The sequence below is a fragment of the Corythoichthys intestinalis genome, chromosome 10, assembly GCF_030265065.1.
Source record: "Corythoichthys intestinalis isolate RoL2023-P3 chromosome 10, ASM3026506v1, whole genome shotgun sequence".
Taxonomy (NCBI): Eukaryota; Metazoa; Chordata; class Actinopteri; order Syngnathiformes; family Syngnathidae; genus Corythoichthys; species Corythoichthys intestinalis.
Window position 1 is genome coordinate 56,930,767 of NC_080404.1, and position 20,213 is coordinate 56,950,979.

At 42.5% G+C, this 20,213-nt stretch overlaps 1 protein-coding gene across 6 annotated transcripts in view; it reads right to left on the bottom strand.

Moving 5' to 3' along the window:
* cdh23 (cadherin-related 23) overlaps window positions 1-20,213 on the bottom strand; it is a 494,731-nt gene that overhangs the window by 120,302 nt on the left and 354,216 nt on the right. For all 6 annotated transcript variants that reach the window (XR_009064688.1, XM_057848926.1, XM_057848928.1 and 3 more), the window contains 5 exons: window positions 18,513-18,573; window positions 15,648-15,796; window positions 13,302-13,437; window positions 2,103-2,491; window positions 1,915-2,016 (listed from right to left, as the gene is read on the bottom strand). Coding sequence is in view for 5 of the 6 variants with exons in the window: in XM_057848926.1 (XP_057704909.1) it covers window positions 1,915-2,016; window positions 2,103-2,491; window positions 13,302-13,437; window positions 15,648-15,796; window positions 18,513-18,573 (837 nt within the window). In the remaining variant the exon portion in view is untranslated. The remainder of the gene's footprint in view (window positions 1-1,914; window positions 2,017-2,102; window positions 2,492-13,301; window positions 13,438-15,647; window positions 15,797-18,512; window positions 18,574-20,213) is intronic.

Sequence of the window (20,213 nt, forward strand, 5' to 3'; positions counted from 1 at the left end):
CGAGGAATCCGAACTTTTAACAGCACGTCTGCCGCACGCGCGCACACACGTGCACGCGAGGCGATAAATCGCAGCGGAAAAATTACCGCCTTCATTTTTATATATCGCGCGATAAATGGAATTATTGCATATTGCGACAGGCTTACTTCCGCGCGCAAGTCCCTTGTCCTGCCCTCGCCGTTTTACTTATATCACGTCTGCCCGTCGCTGATTGGTCCACTCCACTGTCTGTTTGCTGTGGCTTGCTCCACCCTGGAAATTGTATCCGCTCAATGGTAGCCAGACTCAATAGCTGGAACAGCGGTGAGTCTGGTGTACCAGGCAAGGAGCGCTGTGCGCCGTTTTCGAAAGCCGTTTCCCGGCTGGACTCACGCAGCAACCCACTGTCTTCTCCGGTTCTCACGTGTCCGCCCAAGAAGTGCCATTTTTGGCTTGGGATCGTCACGACGACCGCCCTCACCTACGTTTCTCCCTTGGCCGCCGAGAATGCGCTTTTTTCGGGCCGTTTGCCTTTTGGCTTTGACATTTAATACAGTGGCAGACAAGGAAAGACCACTGATTACTGTCACTAAAAATGATTATAGCGGACAGCCGGAAGCCAAATCAATTAAGACGCCACTTAAAGACATTAGACCCCAATCTCATTGATAAGCCGCTTGGTTGTTTTTCAGCGAAAACGTGCCGAATGTTGCCAACAATCGTCCCGCTTTGTCAGTGTTATATCAGTAAACCAGTGAGCACTGTTAGCATGCTCAGTGCAATATAACCCCACATCATTGCAAACTGGAGGTGATATTGGGAGCAGTGGAAATAAAAACTGTCCTTCTGTCCAAAGACAGTCTTTTTTTCTTCTTCTATTCAGTTTTGTTTTTTCGGTCAAATTTTTTTGGCATATTGTCCTCATGAGTTAATGTTTCTAATCAATTTGAATACGTTATTATTCACGGATTTTATTTTTCAGTATCAAATGGTCAAAAATGTACCTTGAGTGTATTTTTACAGTTTGGATGTAACTTTTTTTTTAAAATTCAGGCAAATTGATGCGCGTTAAGTCTTTTCTGTTACAAACGAAACAATGTTAATAAAGTTATACTTTATAAGTTGCTCTGTTATTTTCTCTAATAGAAAAAAAAAAGGATACAATGTGAGGCAGAGGCGTACTTATGATAGTAATATTATAGACAAATGATAATATTTACAGTGGCGGCAGAGTTTGGGGGGGCGCGAAACATTTTTGTCTTCCTTGGGGGGGCGTAACAGAAAATAATTGAGAAGCACTGCACTAGATACACGAAAATGGACCTATCGCGAAACCACGCCCCCAAATAAAAAAACTCTCACACCAACCGTAGAGTTGCATAGGAATGTAAAGGTAGCCCCCACATTACGAATGAGTTCCGTTCCGACACTGGTGACGTAACCAGAATTTCCGCGTAAATCGGAATGAATCATTTAAGTAAAACACATTATAACTATCCAAAAAGTCCAAAAGTATTGTATTTTGTTTAACGATGGAGGATACACTGAATGTTAATAATGTTAATGCAATCTTGTTGATTTATTGTTATAATAAACAAATACAGTACTTATGTACAGTATATTGAATGTATATATCAGTCTTGTGTCTTATCTTACCGTTCCATGAATAATTTACAGAAAAATATGGCATATTTTATAGATGGTTTGAATTGCGATTAATTACGATTAATTAATTTTTAAGCTGTATTAAACTCGATTAAAAAATTTTATCGTTTGACAGCCCTAAATATTATAGATTTTCAAATAAATGGCAATAATATATGTGTTTCTAATACCATATTTTAGTAAAAGAGAACAATTGTGACTTATTAGAGCCTACAAGCCTTTAAGTCCAAGGTCCCCTTTAACGTGGATAAATTCAGAAACTATTCATACCACAGTTGAATCTTTTTTGGGTCCTCCATCATCCGCTACGACAGTCAGGGTGTACGTGTCACCCTTCTCTCTGTCGAGCAGGCCAGTAACTGTGATCCTTCCCTGAAACATCATAATAAACCTCGCCCTTCATCCAAACTTTGAGCAAAACAAGCCAAATAAAACATCCACATTATTATTGTTCTCACCGTGATGCTGTCTATCTTGAAGAGAGCCAGGGCTACAGGCGATGTGTCTGGATCGAATCTATAAGTCAGCTGGTTTAGGTTGTCAGCAGACTGGGCCTGCACCTGAACAACTTCAGTCCCCGTTGCAATATTCTCACGGAGGGAGGCCTCGTAACCGGCGGAGAAGAATGCAACCGCCTCGTCCAGTTCATTAAGTAGAGTGACATAAACTGTGCAGAAGCCTTGGTTGAAAGGCGGGGCTTGGTCAGTAGCGGAGATGTTCATCAGATAGGTGGTTTTTGTCTCATAGTCCAGGTAGTCCACTGTGGTGACCAGGCCTGTGCTGACATCCACTTCAAACTTGCGATTGGAGCCAGAAACGAGGGCATAAGCTACTGCGCCACCATCACCTGCGCAGAAAGGAAAGGAGTAATCAACCCTGAAAAGGCATATCTTTGAAGTAAAAAACAAACATTTCAGGTGACTCCCTCTTGAAGTGCATCAAGAGAACAGCAAGAGTGCAAAAAAGTAATCGGAGCAAAGGGTGGCTACTTTAAGGATACGAGAATGTATTGCTGGCCAAAAGTATTGGCAACCCTGCAATTCTTTTTTTTTTTTTTTTTAACCTGTCCTGTTCAGCTGTTTGACACGGAGAATGGAAGTCTAAGTGCCCGGATAGTCTGAACAGTTTTAATGTTTCACATACTCCCTTTGTGATCAATCAACATACCTCATTTATTATGACAAAACAGCGAACAGGAAGCGGTTATGGGGCAACAGAAGAAAAGAAACACAAGAGAAGAAAGAGAAAAAACACAAAAAAACAACAAGAAATACATTGAACGCCTAACTACACTAACTACTAATTTGTTGGCGCTATCGTCAGCTAAATGTATTTCCGGTTGACACCATGTGGGGGGCCTGTTGACCAGGGAGAGAGGAGGAAGAAGGTGGGGGAGTCTATGAGCTAAGTGATAGAAAGGGGTAGAGTGTACACAAATCATCTCACCCAGTAATTGTGTGAATCCCTTGTGAGTGTAAGCCCATTGGAGACTGACCCTACGCCGCCCCATCGCCAATCCTGGCACCGGGATCCCCCGCACGAGCGCGCCCAATAACATCCAACCGCACGCGAGCAGCCACGCAAACGAGCGGAGACGCCACGCGGGCGCCGACACAGGGCCACGGCCCCCACCCAGCGCAGCCCATCCCTCCTCTCGCAGCCCAGCAAAGGAGCCTTCGTACCCCCCCCCCCCCGCCCCCGGAATCCAGGGTGGTCCCCCGGGCACCCGCGCGCCCATCTACCGGCCCTCGGAGATGGCAAGAAGGGATGCACCACCAACCCCACGCCCGTCCCCAACCCCGTCCGCCCACCCGGTCCACTAGCCGGCGGCGCCGCCCCCCAGCCGGCACGGCACGCCACAGGCCCCCCAGCGGCCCACCAAGCCCAGGGCAGGGTCCCCCGCCGTAGCAGGCAACATCCAGCCGATACACCACCGCCCAGCCAGCGATCCGCGGTGGAGCACAGGGCGGATACCCAGTTAGAGAAGAGAGGGGAAGGCGGAGGCAGGAGAATGCCGAGGAGCCGCCGTGGGGCGATGCGAGATCGGAGCCCTGACCTCCCCCCCTGCAATTCTGTCGGATACAGTGGGGCAAATAAGTATTTAGTCAACCATTAATTGTGCAAGTTCTCCCACTTGAAAATATTAGCAAGGCCTGTAATTGTCAACATGGATAAACCTCAACCATGAGAGACAGAATGTGGAAGAAAAAAAAACTGAAAATCACATCGTTTGATTTTTAAAGAATTTATTTGCAAATCATGGTGGAAAATAAGTATTTGGTCAATACAAAAAGTTCATCTCCACACTTTGTTATGTACCCTTTGTTGGCAATAACAGAGGCCAAACGTTTTCTGTGACTCTTCACAAGCTTTTCACACACTGTTGCTGGTATTTTGGCCCATTCCTCCATGCAGATCTCATCTAGGGCAGTGATGTTTTGGGGCTGTCGTTGGGCAACACGGACTTTCAACTCCCTCCACAGATTTTCTATGGGGTTGAGATCTGGAGACTGGCTAGGCCACTCCAGGACCTTGGATTGCTTCTTACGAAGCCACTCCTTTGTTGCCCTGGCTGTGTGTTTGGGATCATTGTCATGCTGAAAGACCCAGCCACGTCTCATCGTCAATGCCCTTGCTGATGGAAGGGGATTTTCACTCAAAATCTCTCGATACATGGCCCCATTCATTCTTTTCTATTACATAGATCAGTTGTCCTGGTCCCTTTGCAGAAAAACATCCGCAAAGCATGATGTTTCCACTCTGATGCTTCACAGTGGGTATGGTGTTCTTCGGATGCAATTCAGTATTCTTTCTCCTCCAAACATGAGAACCTGTGTTTCTACCAGAAAGTTCTATTTTGGTTTCATCTGACCATAACGCATTCTCCCAGTCCTCTTCTGGATCATACAAATGCTCTCTAGCGAACCGCAGACGGGCCTGGACGTGTACTGGCTTCAGCAGGGGGACACGTCTGGCAGTGCAGGATTTGAGTCCCTGGCGGTGCATTGTGTTACTGATAGTAGCCTTTGTTACTGTGGTCCCAGCTCTCTGTAGGTCATTCACTAGGTCCCCCTGTGTGGTTCTGGGATTTTTGCTCACCGTTCTTGTTATCATTTTGATGCCACGGGGTGAGATCTTGCATGGAGCCCCAGATCGAGGGAGATTATCAGTGGTCTTGTATGTCTTCCATTCTCTAATAATTGCTCCCACAGCTGATTTCTTTACACCAAGTGAAGAGTGAAGAGTCACAGAAAACGTTTGGCCTCCGTTATTGCCAAAAAAGGGTACATAACAAAGTACTGAGATGAACTTTTGGTATTGACCAAATACTTATTTTCCACCATGATTTGCAAATAAATTCTTTAAAAATCAAACAATGTGATTTTCTGTTTTTTTTTCCCACATTCTGTCTCTCATGGTTGAGGTTTACCCATGTTGACAATTACAGGCCTCTGTAATATTTTCAAGTTGGAGAACTTGCACAATTAGTGGTTGACTAAATACTTATTTGCCCCACTGTACATCCGTCTTGTGTCTTATCTTTCCATTCCAACAATAATTTACAGAAAAATACGGCATGTTTTAGAGATGTTTTGAATTTCCATTAATTACGATTAATTAATTTTTAAGATGTGATTAATTCGATTCAAAATTTTAATCATTTGGCAGCCCTATTTTATAGATATTGAGATATTAATTTCGAGTGAGGACGTCATAACATGGCCGACGGAGCATAGCAACTCACTTAATAACGGAGGGGTGTCCAAACAACTAGCACGAACGTATCCGAAACGAATGGCACTACTTCGGGTCCATTTTGCAGTAAATGAGGGCATGAGAGTGACGTCATCAGTCGAAATACAAATCTCAAGCCCCCCTTTTACTACAAAATGGACCCGAATTCGTTTCTGCTTATTATTGACACCCCCCCGTTATTGAGAGAGTTGATACGCTCGGGTCAACCATGGGAGTTATGAGGTCCTCACTCGAAATTAATATCTCAATATACATTAAATAATAGCGGAATAAGCAACATTTTTTACTGCTGTTGAAATTCGCCCCCCTGGCCAATGCGCACGGAAACAGCAACAGCCGAACAAAGTGCCGCTCTGCCGATGCTGCCTCCGCGCGCGCCAACCGGGAAGGCGGAACTTCGCGCGTTATCTTCTTATTTTAACCCTTTGTACTGACTCCATGTTTCAGAAGTTTGAAGAACACTCACCGAAAACAGGTTGACAATTTATTCGTCGACAGTGGTCAAAAACAAGGCAAAAACAGACGACGGAGGAACAATTCGAGATCCAAAACAAGGCTACAGGTTTCCGAGCAGAAAAATCTGTTTTATCTCAGTGTCCAGTGTTTTTTATGTCCGTGGGCTGGCCGAAGGTGTGTCCAGGCGTTGCTTTGGGATCATCCCTCTCTGGCCGGTTTCGGGCTGTTTAGGTTTGTGCGTGGATGGGATGTGGTTGCCACAGCGACCGGCGCTGGTCTTGACGTCACAAGCGCCTGCTATCAACTTTGTTATCCGAGCTGGCACTTTTTGTTTTAGGACAAAGTGCGCTAGTCTTTGTCCTTGTTCGTTTGTCAGGAGGACTGATTGCCAGAGTTTGGTGCGTCAATCTTGCTCGAGGCGCACACGTTTTGGGCTTCTGTGATAAGATGGCGTTGTGTATCTATTCTGTTTCTTTAAACTATGGGTTGCTATTTATTTTACATTAGGTGAGTTAGAGTAGTGCAGTCCTACAGTGAATATGAGAAATGATTCTATTCCCTGATTGATTATATTACGTATGTTCGAGTAATGCAAACAGTTAGACGGTGCCTACGGTACCATTTTTCCTTTTCTCCCTCATGAGCGCCGATAAGGTGATTCACTTTACTGTGGTCAAGGCCACTGAGTGGAGTCTGCCTAAACTATAGTTAAATGAATGTGTTATACTAATGCAAACAATTATATGGTGTGTGCGAGAACGGTACCTTTTCCCTTCACTGCTCATATAAATTTGCGTCTGATGGGGCGTCCAACTTCACAGAGGTCCGAAGAGATGGTCTTAAGATTAGAAGTGATTAGTTGGTCTCTCAGCGGAAGTGACAAGATTTTTTCAACAAGCACCAGGAGAGCAGTCTTGCCCAGATGGGACCTTTGCTCCTGGCTAAGTGAGAGATTCATGGGATCACTGGAAGCCTTAATGTCCATCTGTGGAAGATATCGAGGATATTTGGCTGTTTAGCGTGATGGTCCTGGGGTTCCCTCTGCTTGGCTTAGGAGGCGCCCTGCTCTGACAGTTTCCAAGACGGCAGCTTTCAAGGAAATCGACAAATTAACTACGGATCAAACGGTGCAATTCAAGTCATTGGAGGACCGCATCGAGGCTCGGATTGAGAACTCTGTGGACACACGGTGCAGTCCGAGGAAGGACGGAGAAAAGTAGGATGCTACCTGGCGCCAGATGGCGGAACTGTCGAGGCAGACCGCGACTATTGGCAATGACTTAAGGGACCTGAGGTCTCGCCAACTTGCCTGGCACAGCCAGACTATTCTCCCTGTATTTTTCAAACACTGTGAGAAATAGTCTGGGACCCAGCCTATTAACGGCCTCTCGATCAAGGTACAAAATCAATCGTCCAATCAGATTCGTTTATTTGCGTGACGTGTTCTTAACGAGTAACGTCACTCTTGCGCGCCGAAAGTCGTGTCTACAACAACACAGATGGCGAACGGGAGAGCCGAGAATATGTTCCAATCCGCGGTAAAACCAGTTTTAAGTGACCAAAAACACATCGAAACAAGTCATTGACAACAGTCAACATGGCTCGCGCTAGCCATGTTGAATAAAGTTCTCCATTCTCCGCTAACGCTAATTACTTGTCGCTTTAACAACGTCACGTCTGCCCGTCGCTGATTGGTCCACTCCGTTGTCTGTTTGCTGTGGCTTGCTCCGCCCTGGGAATTTGATCCGCCGGACGGTTGCCAGACTCAATCGCTGGAACGGCGGTGAGTCTGGTATACCAGGCAACTCGCCAACGCCTTGAGGAGCGCGATTTTGACTTAAGACCAACCGTATTTGGACATATTAAATTACTTATCCGTCTTAATTCGATTATATTTTTCCTTTCCCTTTCCCGAACACCCTTATCCCACCCCTCCCTTCTCCTGGAGAGAGCCGCACAGATGGCCCTACCCTTAATTCTCTTCCCAAGGCCGGTTGTATGTCCCTGCGTCTCTTATTTTATCTACAGACATGTACAAACGATTAAAATTTTTAATCGAGGTAATCACAGCTTAAAAATTAATCATAATGAATCGCAATTCAGACCATCTATAAAATATGCCATATTTTTCGGTAAATTATTGTTGGAATGAAAAGACACAAGACGGATATATACATTCAACGTACTGTACATAAGTACTGCATTCGTTTATTATAACAATAAATCAACAAGATGGCATTAACATTATTAACATTCTGTTAAAGCGATCCATGGATCGAAAGACTTGTAGTTCTTGAAAGATAAATGTTAGTACAAGATATAGAAATTTTACATTAAAACCCCTCAATGTTTTCGTTTTAATAAAATTTGTAAAATTTTTAAACAAAAAATAAACTAGTAGCTCGCTATTGTTCAGCACCACCAATTGTCATGGTGCTGAAAACCATAAAATCAGTCGCACCCAAGCGCCAGCAGAGGGCAACAAAACTCCAAAAACATAAGAAACAAGTGCACATGACACTGTACTGTCATTTTAATCTGTTTGAGTGAGGTATGTGCGTGAATTGCGTAAAATATTTGCACGTGATTAATTTAAAAAATTAATTACAGCCCGTTAACGCGATAATTTTGACAGCCCTAACAAATACTGATACACTTGTACAAATGAAAAGATAACGTTGTCAAGACAACGGTCAAATATGTTTGCCTACAGAGCATAGACACATGGGTCGAAATAGCTTTGGGGAGGAGGCTAATTCATTATTAAAGTAGAAAACTATATAAGAGAAAATTACATATTTTTTCAAAAATCCCAACAATAAACATGGTGTAAGAATTTTCACGACAGTATTTGCTCGAACACAGTTTAATACCGTAACACTGTTCGTTTACAACCACCAGATCCACGGTTGTGGGGTTCCTTCTGCCTGGCTTAGGACAGTGGTCTCCAAACTATTCCACATAGGGCCGCAGTGGGTGCAGCATTTTACTCCAACAAAACAAGACCACACCTTTTCACAAATCTGGTGTTTTATAAGTGTAATCAGTTGATTGCAGTCAGGTGGTGCTTGTTTTAGTAGAAACCACTTTGGTTAAAAGGGCTGTGCTTGATTGGTATGAACAAAAACCAGGACCCACAGCGGCCCTCAAGGACCGGTTTGGAGACCCCTAGCTTAGGAGGTGCCCTGCTCTAATGGAAAGTTTCCAAGACGGCAATGAAAATCAATGAAATCAACAAATTGACTACGGATCAAACGGTGCGATTCAAGGCATTGGAAGGTCGCGTCGAGGCTCGGACCGAGAACTGGCTCCGTGGACTCACGGTTCGGTACGAGGAAGGATGGAGAAAAGTGGATATTATCTTGCCGCAGGTGACGGAACTGTCGGGTCAGGTGACTGAACTGTCGAGGCAGACCTAGACTATTGGCAGTGACTTAAGGGACCTGAGATCTCGCCTACGCCATGAGGAGTGTGAATTTGCCTGAAGACCAACAGTATTTGGACATATTAAATGACTTATTCGGCTTAATTTGATGATAGTTTTCCTTTCCTTTCCCGAACACCCTTATCTCCCCCCACCGTAACCCTAACCCTCCCTTCTCCTGGGGAGAGCCGTGCAGATGTTCCTTGTCCTTGATCTCTTCCCAAGTCTGGTCGCAGGGCTCTGCGACTCTTAGGCTAGGTTCATACTACAGGTCTTAATGCTCGAATCCGATTTTTTCGCGTTTTTCCGACTCGAGTCAGGCATTAACTTGACGGTCTGAACGTGACAAGTCGCATAGAAGTGGACCATTTCAGATCCGATCTGGGCCACATTTTTCCAGACTGTCGCGGCGGTCTGTACTGTCCAGTCTCCCAAATCGAAATTCATGCAGCAATTACGTCATCAAATAGCGAGAGAGACGCTACGGTAGTGGTGCAGCTGTGCGTTATTAGCGCCTAGCTTGCAGTTAACACGGCTTTTGGGGAAGGGTCCGGGCTTGACAACAGTCATATAAAAATAAAAATGGGTTGAGGATAAGCCTGAGAATAATCGGTTTTCTCTCTGCTCTGTGTGAGCAATATTTCAACATTGCCTACACGGCTGAGAGTAGGGGGAAACTGCCAGTATGTGTGTGTGACATGCACGGACAGTGCATGCATGCTATCGATCCATATAAAATTTGAATATAAGCCTAAACAGGGATTATTTATGTCTGTTATTTGTGTCCTAATTTTGAAAAGCAAAATATGATATCCCTGGAATGACGGATGACAGCCAGTATGTGCAGCCATTTGTTTTGATGCTTCTGCGCATGCGGTTCTTTTTGCTCAGCGCGTGTCGGACTGCGAATTAGAGCGCATGCGTAGTACTTGAATGATCTCAATGGACAAAGGCAGTCCGAATGGGCACGCCAAAAAAGCGGATATGACAAAAAAATCGGATTTGTGCATTAAGACCTGTAGTATGAACGTAGCCTTATTTTGTCTACAGACACGTACAAATACTGATACACGTGCGCGCACACACACTCACACACAACCTCCTCCCCCTTCAGTCCGCCAACACCTTTTTCTCACTATTACTGATCCCCCCTCCCCCAGCCATGACTGGTAGTTAGAGATGGTCCGATCGATCGGTATCCCGATAGATCGGGTCCGATCACATCATTTTCAAAGTATCGGAATCGGCAAAAAAAATATCGGCCATGCCTTTTTTTAATATGTACAGTGGTACCTCTACATACGAAGTTAATCCGTTCCAGGACCTTGTTTGTAAGTCGAAATGGTCGTATGTCGAGCAGGATTTTCCCATAGGAATACATTATAATTCCATTAATTTGTTCCACAGCCCAAAAACCTGCACTAAATCCTTAAAAAATACTGCTGGTGCTATTACAAATGGCAATTACACGTAGCAAAACAAATAAATTATAAATCAAAATTGGAATAATGTAATAAAAAGAATAATAATAATTCCTGTAATAGTGTAACGAATCGGGTTCTAATAAGGCGGACGTTTTTTTGTGTACCTGAACGCACCGCGGGGCTCACGTGCCAGAAACAGACCGGTGAGCTTGAGTTTCACTTTCACTTTGAATGTTCTCTTGAGAACACCATCATTTGAGGCAGACAGCAGGCGTTTTGTGTTGAATAAGTTGTAAAAGAAATGATGAAAACGTGGCGAAGCTGGCGATTTCTTTGGAGACAATAAGAATTGTCAGCTTAATTTATAAAGACTGGCGAACGATGGTCGGAGGAGGACCGTGGAGATGTATTGTTGAGCCATTTCACGGATGCCCACCCCACGCTCATATTTTTCTGTCATTTGCATCTTCATTTCGAAGGTAAGCATCAACTTTTTCCTTGTTTCACCACCTGTACCAACCTTTTCTGAAACCTGTGTTGATTTGTCACACAAGAAAATCCGCCGTGCATTCGTCTGCGGTGCTGCCATCGTCTGCGGTGCTGCCATTGTCGTCGTATTTCGAGCATGTCGTCGGATGTAGAAACAAATGGCGAGTCAAATTTTACGTCGGATGTCGAAAAGTTCGTGTGTCGAAGCGATCGTATGTAGAGGTACCACTGTATATATATATATATATATATATATTTGTTTTTTTAATTAAATTGTTTTCTAATTGTATTTGACGTTACAGACATAATATGTTACACTCATCCAGAGTCTTTAGTTTAGGCTTAAGGTAGGGTTATCAAATTTATCCCGATAACGGCGGTAATTAATTTTTAAAAAATGTGTCACGTTTAAATATTTAACGCAATTAATGCATGCCCTGCACGACCCACACACGCATTGTCACGCTTCATCTGTAATGGCGCCGTTTTACCTATATAGAGAGATAAAAGGCAGCGTAAAATGAGTAGAGTGAATTTTGGAAGCCTTTGGAGCCTTTATTAATTGGCTAAAGCCTTACAACCCTTCTTCCTACGATTGGAAATATCATGGGAAGCAATGTGGGGAAGCAAGGTAGCAATTGATCTATTTTTTAACACCTTATGTTATTTACCAACGCATAGAAGATATATCAATTGGTAGCACTACGCACAGTCATGGTTCCACTTCCCATCATGAATTTGGGTCAGGCTACAGTATCATTTACTGAAAGCTCAACAAATACACGAGATAGCAATATTTAGTCACAATATACAAAGTCACAAGTATTTTTATCCGTGGATCCCTCTCACAGAAAGAATGTTAATAATGTAAATGCCATCTTGAGGATTTATTGTCATAATAAACAAATACAGTACTTACAGTGGGGAGAACAAGTATTTGATACACTGCCAATGGGTTTTCCCATTGGTTGTGTATCAAATACTTGTTCTCCCCACTGTATGTACTGTATGTTGAATGTATATATTCGTCCGAGTTTTATTAATTTTTTTCTTAATGCATTGCCAAAATGTATATGATCCGGAAAAATTATCGGGAATGATTGGAATTGAATCGGGGGCAAAAAAAAAAAAGCATTCGGATCGGGAAATATCGGGATCGGCAGATACTCAAATTAAAACGATCGGGATCGGACCGGGAGCAAAAAAACATGTTTGGAACAACCCTACTGGTAGTTTTTTTTTTTTTTCGTACAAAAAAATCCCTACATGTGACCTGTGCGTCGTGTCATATCGCTGCTATGTTGTATGATGTATGTGTGTACTGTAACTTCTGTAACTGCTCTGTAATTCCTGAAGGAGAGTTAGTGTTGGCGCGGTTCATCTGCAGCGGCTCAATGCTCACTGGGGAGACAGTCTCCTGGCTGGCCTAGGAACGACTTTGGATCCCCTAAGAAGAGCTAGATGATGTGGCAGGGGAGCGGGGAAGTCTGGGCTTCCCTGCTGAAGCTGCTTCCCCTGCAACCCGACCTCGGATAAGCGGGAGAAAATGGATGGATGGACGGCCTACTAGTGATGAACTGAAATTCACAGCGGAAGGATGATTGGATGCCACACCACGGGACGGGAAGGGTGACAAGTGCCCCGTTTTTTTTCTCTAGATCTCGAAGAATGAACATTGCACAGCATCAACACATTATTTCTCAGTAGGATACTCCCCAATGTCAACGATGTCCTTTTTGTGCCGTTTCGTTACGGGTCTAACACTAATTAGCGCCAAGTGAAACCTTGTGATATAATACTGTTGATAGCAACCTGCTAATCATTGCAGTGTGAATTCTAAACAAAAGCTTCACAGTAATACATTAGAACTTCAGTGAAATACATTACAAAAGAGGAAGTGAAAAGAGGAAGCGAACAGAGAAAGCATTGTGAGATGTAGTTCCAGATACTAAATGTCAAATCCAGTGTATTTTTGACTATCTCAATAATTAATGAAATTGTTTAGAGTCAACTGAAAAGATATGACAGAACAATAAAAACATGGAGTAGATGAGATTCAGCAAAAATGTTCTTTTGCAGTTGCTCTACTTGCTTCCCGCAAAATTTACCTGTGTCAGGGTCTGTGGCCCGAACCACAATCACTGATGTGCCAACACCAGCGGTCTCCCTAAGCCCGAGCCGATTGTACTGTTGCTGAGTAAACACCGGCACCTCGTCGTTGGAATCGTCCACATACACTATCACCTGTAGATTTTCAGAATAATATGTAAGTACAGTGGGGCAAATAAGTACTTAGTCAACCACTAATTGTGCAAGTTCTCCCACTTGAAAATATTAGAGAAGCCTGTAATTGTCAACATGGGTAAACCTCAACCATGAGAGACAGAATGTGGAAAAAAACAACAACCAGAAATTCACATTGTTTGATTTTTAAAGAATTTATTTGTAAATCATGGTGGAAAATACTGTAAGTATTTGGTCGATACCAAAAGTTCATCTCAGTACTTTGTTATGTACCCTTTGTTGGCAATAATGGAGGCAAAATGTTTTCTGTAACTCTTCACAAGCTTTTCACACACTGCAACCGGTATTTTGGCCCATTCCTCCATGCAGATCTCCTCTAGAGCAGTGATGTTTTGGGCTGTCGTCGGGCAACACGGACTTTCAACTCCCTCCACAGATTTTCTATGGGGTTGAAATCTGGAGACTGGCTAGGCCACTCCAGGACTTTGAAATGCTTCTTACGAAGCCACTCCTTTGTTTCCCTGGCTGTGTGTTTGGGATCATTATCATGCTGAACGACCCAGCCACGTTTAATCTTCAATGCCCTTGCTGACGGAAGGAGAGTTTCACTCAAAATCTCTCGATACATGTCCCCATTCATTCTTTCCTTTACACCAGATATGTCTAAAGTCCGGCCCGGGGGCCAAATGCGGCCCGCGGTCAAATTTCATCCGGCCCCCAGCCTCTGTCATAAAATCAATAACGTCTGGCCCGCACACAGATCTAATAAATCGGTCAGCAGTACTGCTACCATGCTGCTCCTCATTTACCCACTAAAAGGCAGCAGTACTTGAAGTTAGTTTAATTTTACAGCAGCAGTATTTTGCAAAAGCCCGAGAGATGAAAGAGAGCGCCACAAAGGCTAGTTGCAAGATTGTTGAAATTATTAACTAAAAAAATAATAAATAAATAAAGCAAATGTGATACACAGAATGGCTAAAATTTGCTTAAATATATTGTTCTACATAAAGGACGTCACTCAAGGTCGGTCCCCACATTTTTACCACTCCAAATCTGGCCCCCATTGCAAAAAGTTTGGACATCCCTGCTTTACACAGATCAGTCGTCCTGGTCCCTTTGCAGAAAAACAGCGCCAAATCATGATGTTTCCAACCCCATTCTTCACAGTGGGTATGGTGCAATTCAGTATTTTTTTCCCTCCAAACACGAGAACCTGTGTTTCTACTTAATAGTTCTCTTTTGGTTTCATCTGACCATAACACATTCTCCCAATCCTCTTCTGGATCATCCAAATGCTCTCTAGCGAACCGCAGACGGGCCTGGACGTGTGCTGGCTTCAGCAGGGTGACACGTCTGGCAGTGCAGGATTTGAGTCCCTGGCGGCGCATTGTGTTACTGATAGTAGCCTTTGTTACTGTGGTCGCAGCTCTCTGTAGGTCATTCACAAGGTCCCCCCATGTGGTTCTGGGATTTTTGCTCACCGTTCTTGTTATCATTTTGACGCCACGGGTGAGATCTTGCATGGAGCCCCAGATCGAGGGAGATTATCAGTGGTCCTGTATGTGTTCCATTTTCTAATAATTGCACCTACAGTTGATTTCTTTACACCAAGCGTTTTACCTATTGCAGATTCAGTCTTCCCAGCCTGGTGCAGGTCTACAATTTTGTCTCTGGTGTCCTTCGACAGCTCTTTGGTCCAGGCCATAGTGGAGTTTGGAGCGCGACAGATTGTGGACAGGTGTCTTTTATACCGATAATGAGTTAAAACAGGTGCCATTAATGCAGGTAACGAGTGGAGCCTCATTAGACCTCGTTGGAAGAAGTTAGACCTCTTTGACAGCCAGAAATCTTGCTTGTTTGCAGGTGACCAAATACTTATTTTCCACTCTAGTTTGGAAATAAATTATTTAAAAATCAAACAATGTGATTTCTGGGTTTTTTTCCCCCACATTCTGTCTCTCATGGTTGAGGTTTACCCATGTTGACAATTACAGGCCTCTCTAATCTTTTCAAGTAGGAGAACTTGCACAATTGGTGGTTGACTAAATACTTATTTGCCCCACTGTACCTTCAAAATATCCATACCCTAGCTAATAAAATAATTTGGTCATTATTTCACAACAGCATTTGCATTCTGCTGGACTGTTTGTTAAACTAATTCCAGTAATTGTCAGAGTCACCACGATGTTAACGACCCGCAATCTGCTTACCCGTACAGAGCTCCTCATGCTCCCCTCGTCACTGTTGTAAGCTTCAACTTCTAATACATGAGAGCTGCTTGTCTCTCTATCCAAAGGGCGGAGGCCTCTGGTCAGTAGGCCTGTTTGTTTGTCAATGGTGAAATGATTTAGACTATTACCTGTAATAAAACACAGACACGTAAAAACACAGATTTGAGCAAAAAGGATTTCATATTGCCTCGGAGTTCAACAAGAAAGTAAGTCACTATCATCTGTTTGAAGTGCAAATGTGAAAGGTATGAAAATGGATGTTTCATTTTCAGATAGCTACTGAAAAAAAATATCTATTTGTGGCATTGATCACAGAATCTGTGATGTACCTGACCAGTGCTTCCACACCTTTATTGAGTCACGACATAGCACCCTTTTACTCGTAAATGTTCTCCTTTCTACAGTGGTACCTCGACATACGATCGCTTCGACGTACGATCCTTTCGACATCCGACGTTAAATTTGACGACATTCTCGAAATATGACGATTCATGACAACCTCGCAACTTCATTGTACGCTAAGCAGGCACCGTTTCAGTTATTCGCAGCAGGTCGCAGCGACACATGCAGCGATCCAACGCCGGATTTAGGTTGAAAAAGTACGAAAGCTGCACCACATACAAAGAGGAAGTATTGTCTCAGGAGTGATTTGTTCGAAGATTCAAGGTAATTTATATATTTTTCGTTTTTTTCACAAGAATTTTCAACGTAAAAAGTTGTTTCTTGTAAGGCTGCTGCCACACTGTCTATCAGACTAGCATCATTCTTCGACATATTTATGTAAAATTTATGCTAACTGCCCGTTTATTTTTGCTCTTTTAACCAAGAATCGAGACTGTTTTACGTCCATATCTATAAAGAATTCAGGGATTTAAGCATTTATTCACAAGAATTTTCTACAGAAAAGCTCTGCTTTACAGATGGCAGCCGCTACATGGACTAACAGACTCGCATTGCACTTTGACATGTTTACGTAAAATAAATGCTAAGTGCCTGTTTTTTTGCTTTTAACCAAGAATCGAGACAGTTTTACATCCATATCTACAAAGAATTCAGGGACTTAAGCAATTTTTCACAAGAATTTTCACCAGAGAAGCTGTTTTACATATAGCAGCTGCTACATTGGCTAACAGACTGACATCGCACTTCGACATGTGTATGTAAAATAAATGCTAAGTGCCCGTTTTTTTTTTTGCTTTTAACCATGAATCGAGACCGTTTCACGTCCATATCTTTAAAGAATTCAGGGATTTAAACATTCTTTTACAAGAATTTTCACCAGAAAAGCACCGTTTACATATGGAGGCCGCCACATGGACAAACAGACTAGCATCGCACTTCGACATGTTTACGTAAAATAAATGCTAACTGCCCGTTTTTTTTTTTTTTTGCTTTTAACCAAGAATCGAGATGGTTTCATGTCATATCTTTAAAGAATTCAGGGATTTAAACATTCTTTTACAAGAATTTTCACCAGAAAAGCACCGTTTACATATGGAAGCCGCCACATGGACAAACAGACTAGCATCACACTTCGACATGTTTACCTAAACTAAATGCTAACTGCCCGTTTTCGTTTTTTTTTTTTTTTTTTGCTTTTAACCAAGAATCGAGACGGTTTTACAGTACGTCCATATCTACAAAAAAACAATTCTGGGATTTAAGCATTTATTCACAAGAATTTTCAACAAAAAAAGCTCTGTTTACATATGGCGGTTGCTACATTGGCTAACAGACTGACATCGCACTTCGACATGTTTACGTAAAATAAATGCTAAGTGCCCGTTTTTTTTTGTTTTTTTTTTTTGCTTTTAACCAAGAATTGAAACCGTTTCCCGTCATATCTTTAAAGAATTCAGGGATTTAAACATTCATTTACAAGAATTTTCACCGGAAAAGCTCTGTTTTACACACGGCGCTTGCTTCTTTGACTAACAGACTAGCATTGTACTTCAACATATTTATCATTTTAAAATAAATCCTAACTGCACGTTTTTTTTGGTTGCTTTTAACCAAGAATCAAGACGGTTTTGCGTCCATATCAATAAAGAATTCAGGAATTTAAACATTTATTCATAAGAATTTTCACCGGAAAAGCTCTGTTTACATATGGCAGACGCTACATTGACTAACAGACTAGCATTGTACTTCAACATATTTATCATTTTAAAATAAATCCTAACTGCACGTTTTTTTTGGTTGCTTTTAACCAAGAATCAAGACGGTTTTGCGTCCATATCTATAAAGAATTCAGGGATTTAAGCATTTATTCACAAGAATTTTCACAGGAAACGCCCTGTTTACATATGGGGGCCGCCACATTGACTAACAGACTAGCATCTTACTATGACATATTTACGTAGAACAAATCCCAATTGCACTTTTTTTTTTTTTTTTTTTGCTTTTAACCAAGTATCGAGACGGTTTTACGTCCATATCTATAAAGAATTTGGGGATTCAAGCATTTATATACAAAAATTTTCAAAGAAAAAAGCTATTGGTCTGAGACTCCACTCGGTCAGCTTTGACGGCCACGCCAACAATGCAGGCCCCCTATTAATCGGCCCCACGCCCCGTGTCCCATCCATATAATTTTGAAATCTATGAACAAACTGTACGGAATTTGTTGAAATTAACTCCACTGACCAATTTAACTAGAGCTGTCCCGAAGTAATCGATGACGTAAATGCATCGACGAGCACACCATCCTGTCGACATATAATGAAGGGTTTAAAAAAAACATATGCGTGGAAAGTTCAGAATGGCGGACACTCGGGATGCAAGCGAGGAAAGCGGCACAAAGCCCCAAAAGAAAATCTCGACCATTCCTTGATGTCTGCTTACCAAAAATAATCCGATAGAGGACGAGTCCATTTTCTCCCTGGTCTGCATCTGTAGCTTGTACCTAAAAAAGCACACAAAAAGACAAAATATGTCATTCTAACTGTCCACCCCAGAATTAAAATGACATAATTATAAAATTAAACACTACTCTTCATATTTTAATGAGGATAGCATGCAAACAATGACAGAAGGGTGAAGAATAAGTAAGTGAACCCTCTGCCTAAGAAGACTTAAAGTGCAATTGAAACCAATTTTTCCCAAACAATTTAAGTCAGGAGTGTACCCAATCACTGATGAGTGGTTTAAAGCTGCTCTGCCCACTATAAAACACACACCTGGTAAGAATTGTCTTGATGAGAAGCATTGTATGATGTGCATCATGGCTCGGTCAAAAGAGCTTTCTGACGACCTGCGATCAAGGACTGTTGATTTGTATAAAGCTGGGAAAGGATAGATATCATCTCTAAAAGTCTGGATGTTCATCAATAAACAGTCAGAGAAGTTGTTTACAATTGGAGAGAGTTTGGCACTGTTGCTTCTCTCCCATGGAGTGGCCGTCCACCAAAGATCACACCAAGAGTTCAGCACAGAATACTCAGAGAGGTAAAAAAAGAACCTTAGAGTGTCTGCTAAAGACTTACAGAAATCACTGGCACAGTCCAATATCTCAACTATATATGAAACAATGGGCAAGAATGGTGTTCATGGGAGGAAGCCACTGCTGTCTTAAAAAAAAGACTGTTGCTTGTTTAATATTTGCAAAAACGCACTTGGACACTCCATAGACATTTTGGCAAAATATTTTGTGGACTGATGAAACCAAAGTTGAATTGTTTCGGAGTAACGGGCAATGCCATGTGTGGAGGAAAAATGGAACAGCTCACCAACATCAACACCTCATCCCTAAATTAAAGCATGGTGGAGGGAGCATCATGATTTGGAGCTGTTTTGCTTCCTCAGGGCCTGGACAACTTGCAATCATTAATAGATGAATAAATTCAAAAGGATGTTTTGTAGGAAAACCTGAAGCCATCTGTCCGACAGTTGAAGCTAAAAAGAGGATGGACGCTGCAACAAGACGATCCAAAACACAGAAGTAAATCAACTTCAGAATGGTTTCAGAAGAACAAAATACACTTTCAGGAGTAGCCAAGTCAAAGTCCATACTCAAACCCCATTGAGATGCTGTGGCATGACCTAAAGACAGCGATTCACGCCAGACATCCCAGTAATCTGACTAAATTACAGAAGGTTTGTAGAGAAGAATGGGCCAAGATTATTCCTGATCGATGTGTCAGACTGATCTGCAGCTATGGGAAGCATCTGTTTGACGTTATTGCTGCCAAGCGGGGCCATAAAATATTAAATGTGATGGTTCACTAACTTATTTTTCCCCCTTCTGTCATTGTCTGCAATCTGCATACTATCCTAATTAACTCATTTGCTCTCAAAAACGTATAAATGTGTTCTATTTTTTAATTGTTTCAGTGTCCCAAAGACGTATTTATCCGTCTTTAACGTTTTTTTTTTTCTTTTTCACAAGATACATCTCTAGGTTCTGATTCAACTTAGCTCCAAAGCACAAAGCTGAAAATACATTTTAAAGCAATAAAACTGGCCACTGGAGGGCAGTAGCGTATTTGGTAAGACCCGCAACCAGATTCAACGGAAGGAACGACCGGGCCGCATGGCCGGGCTGCC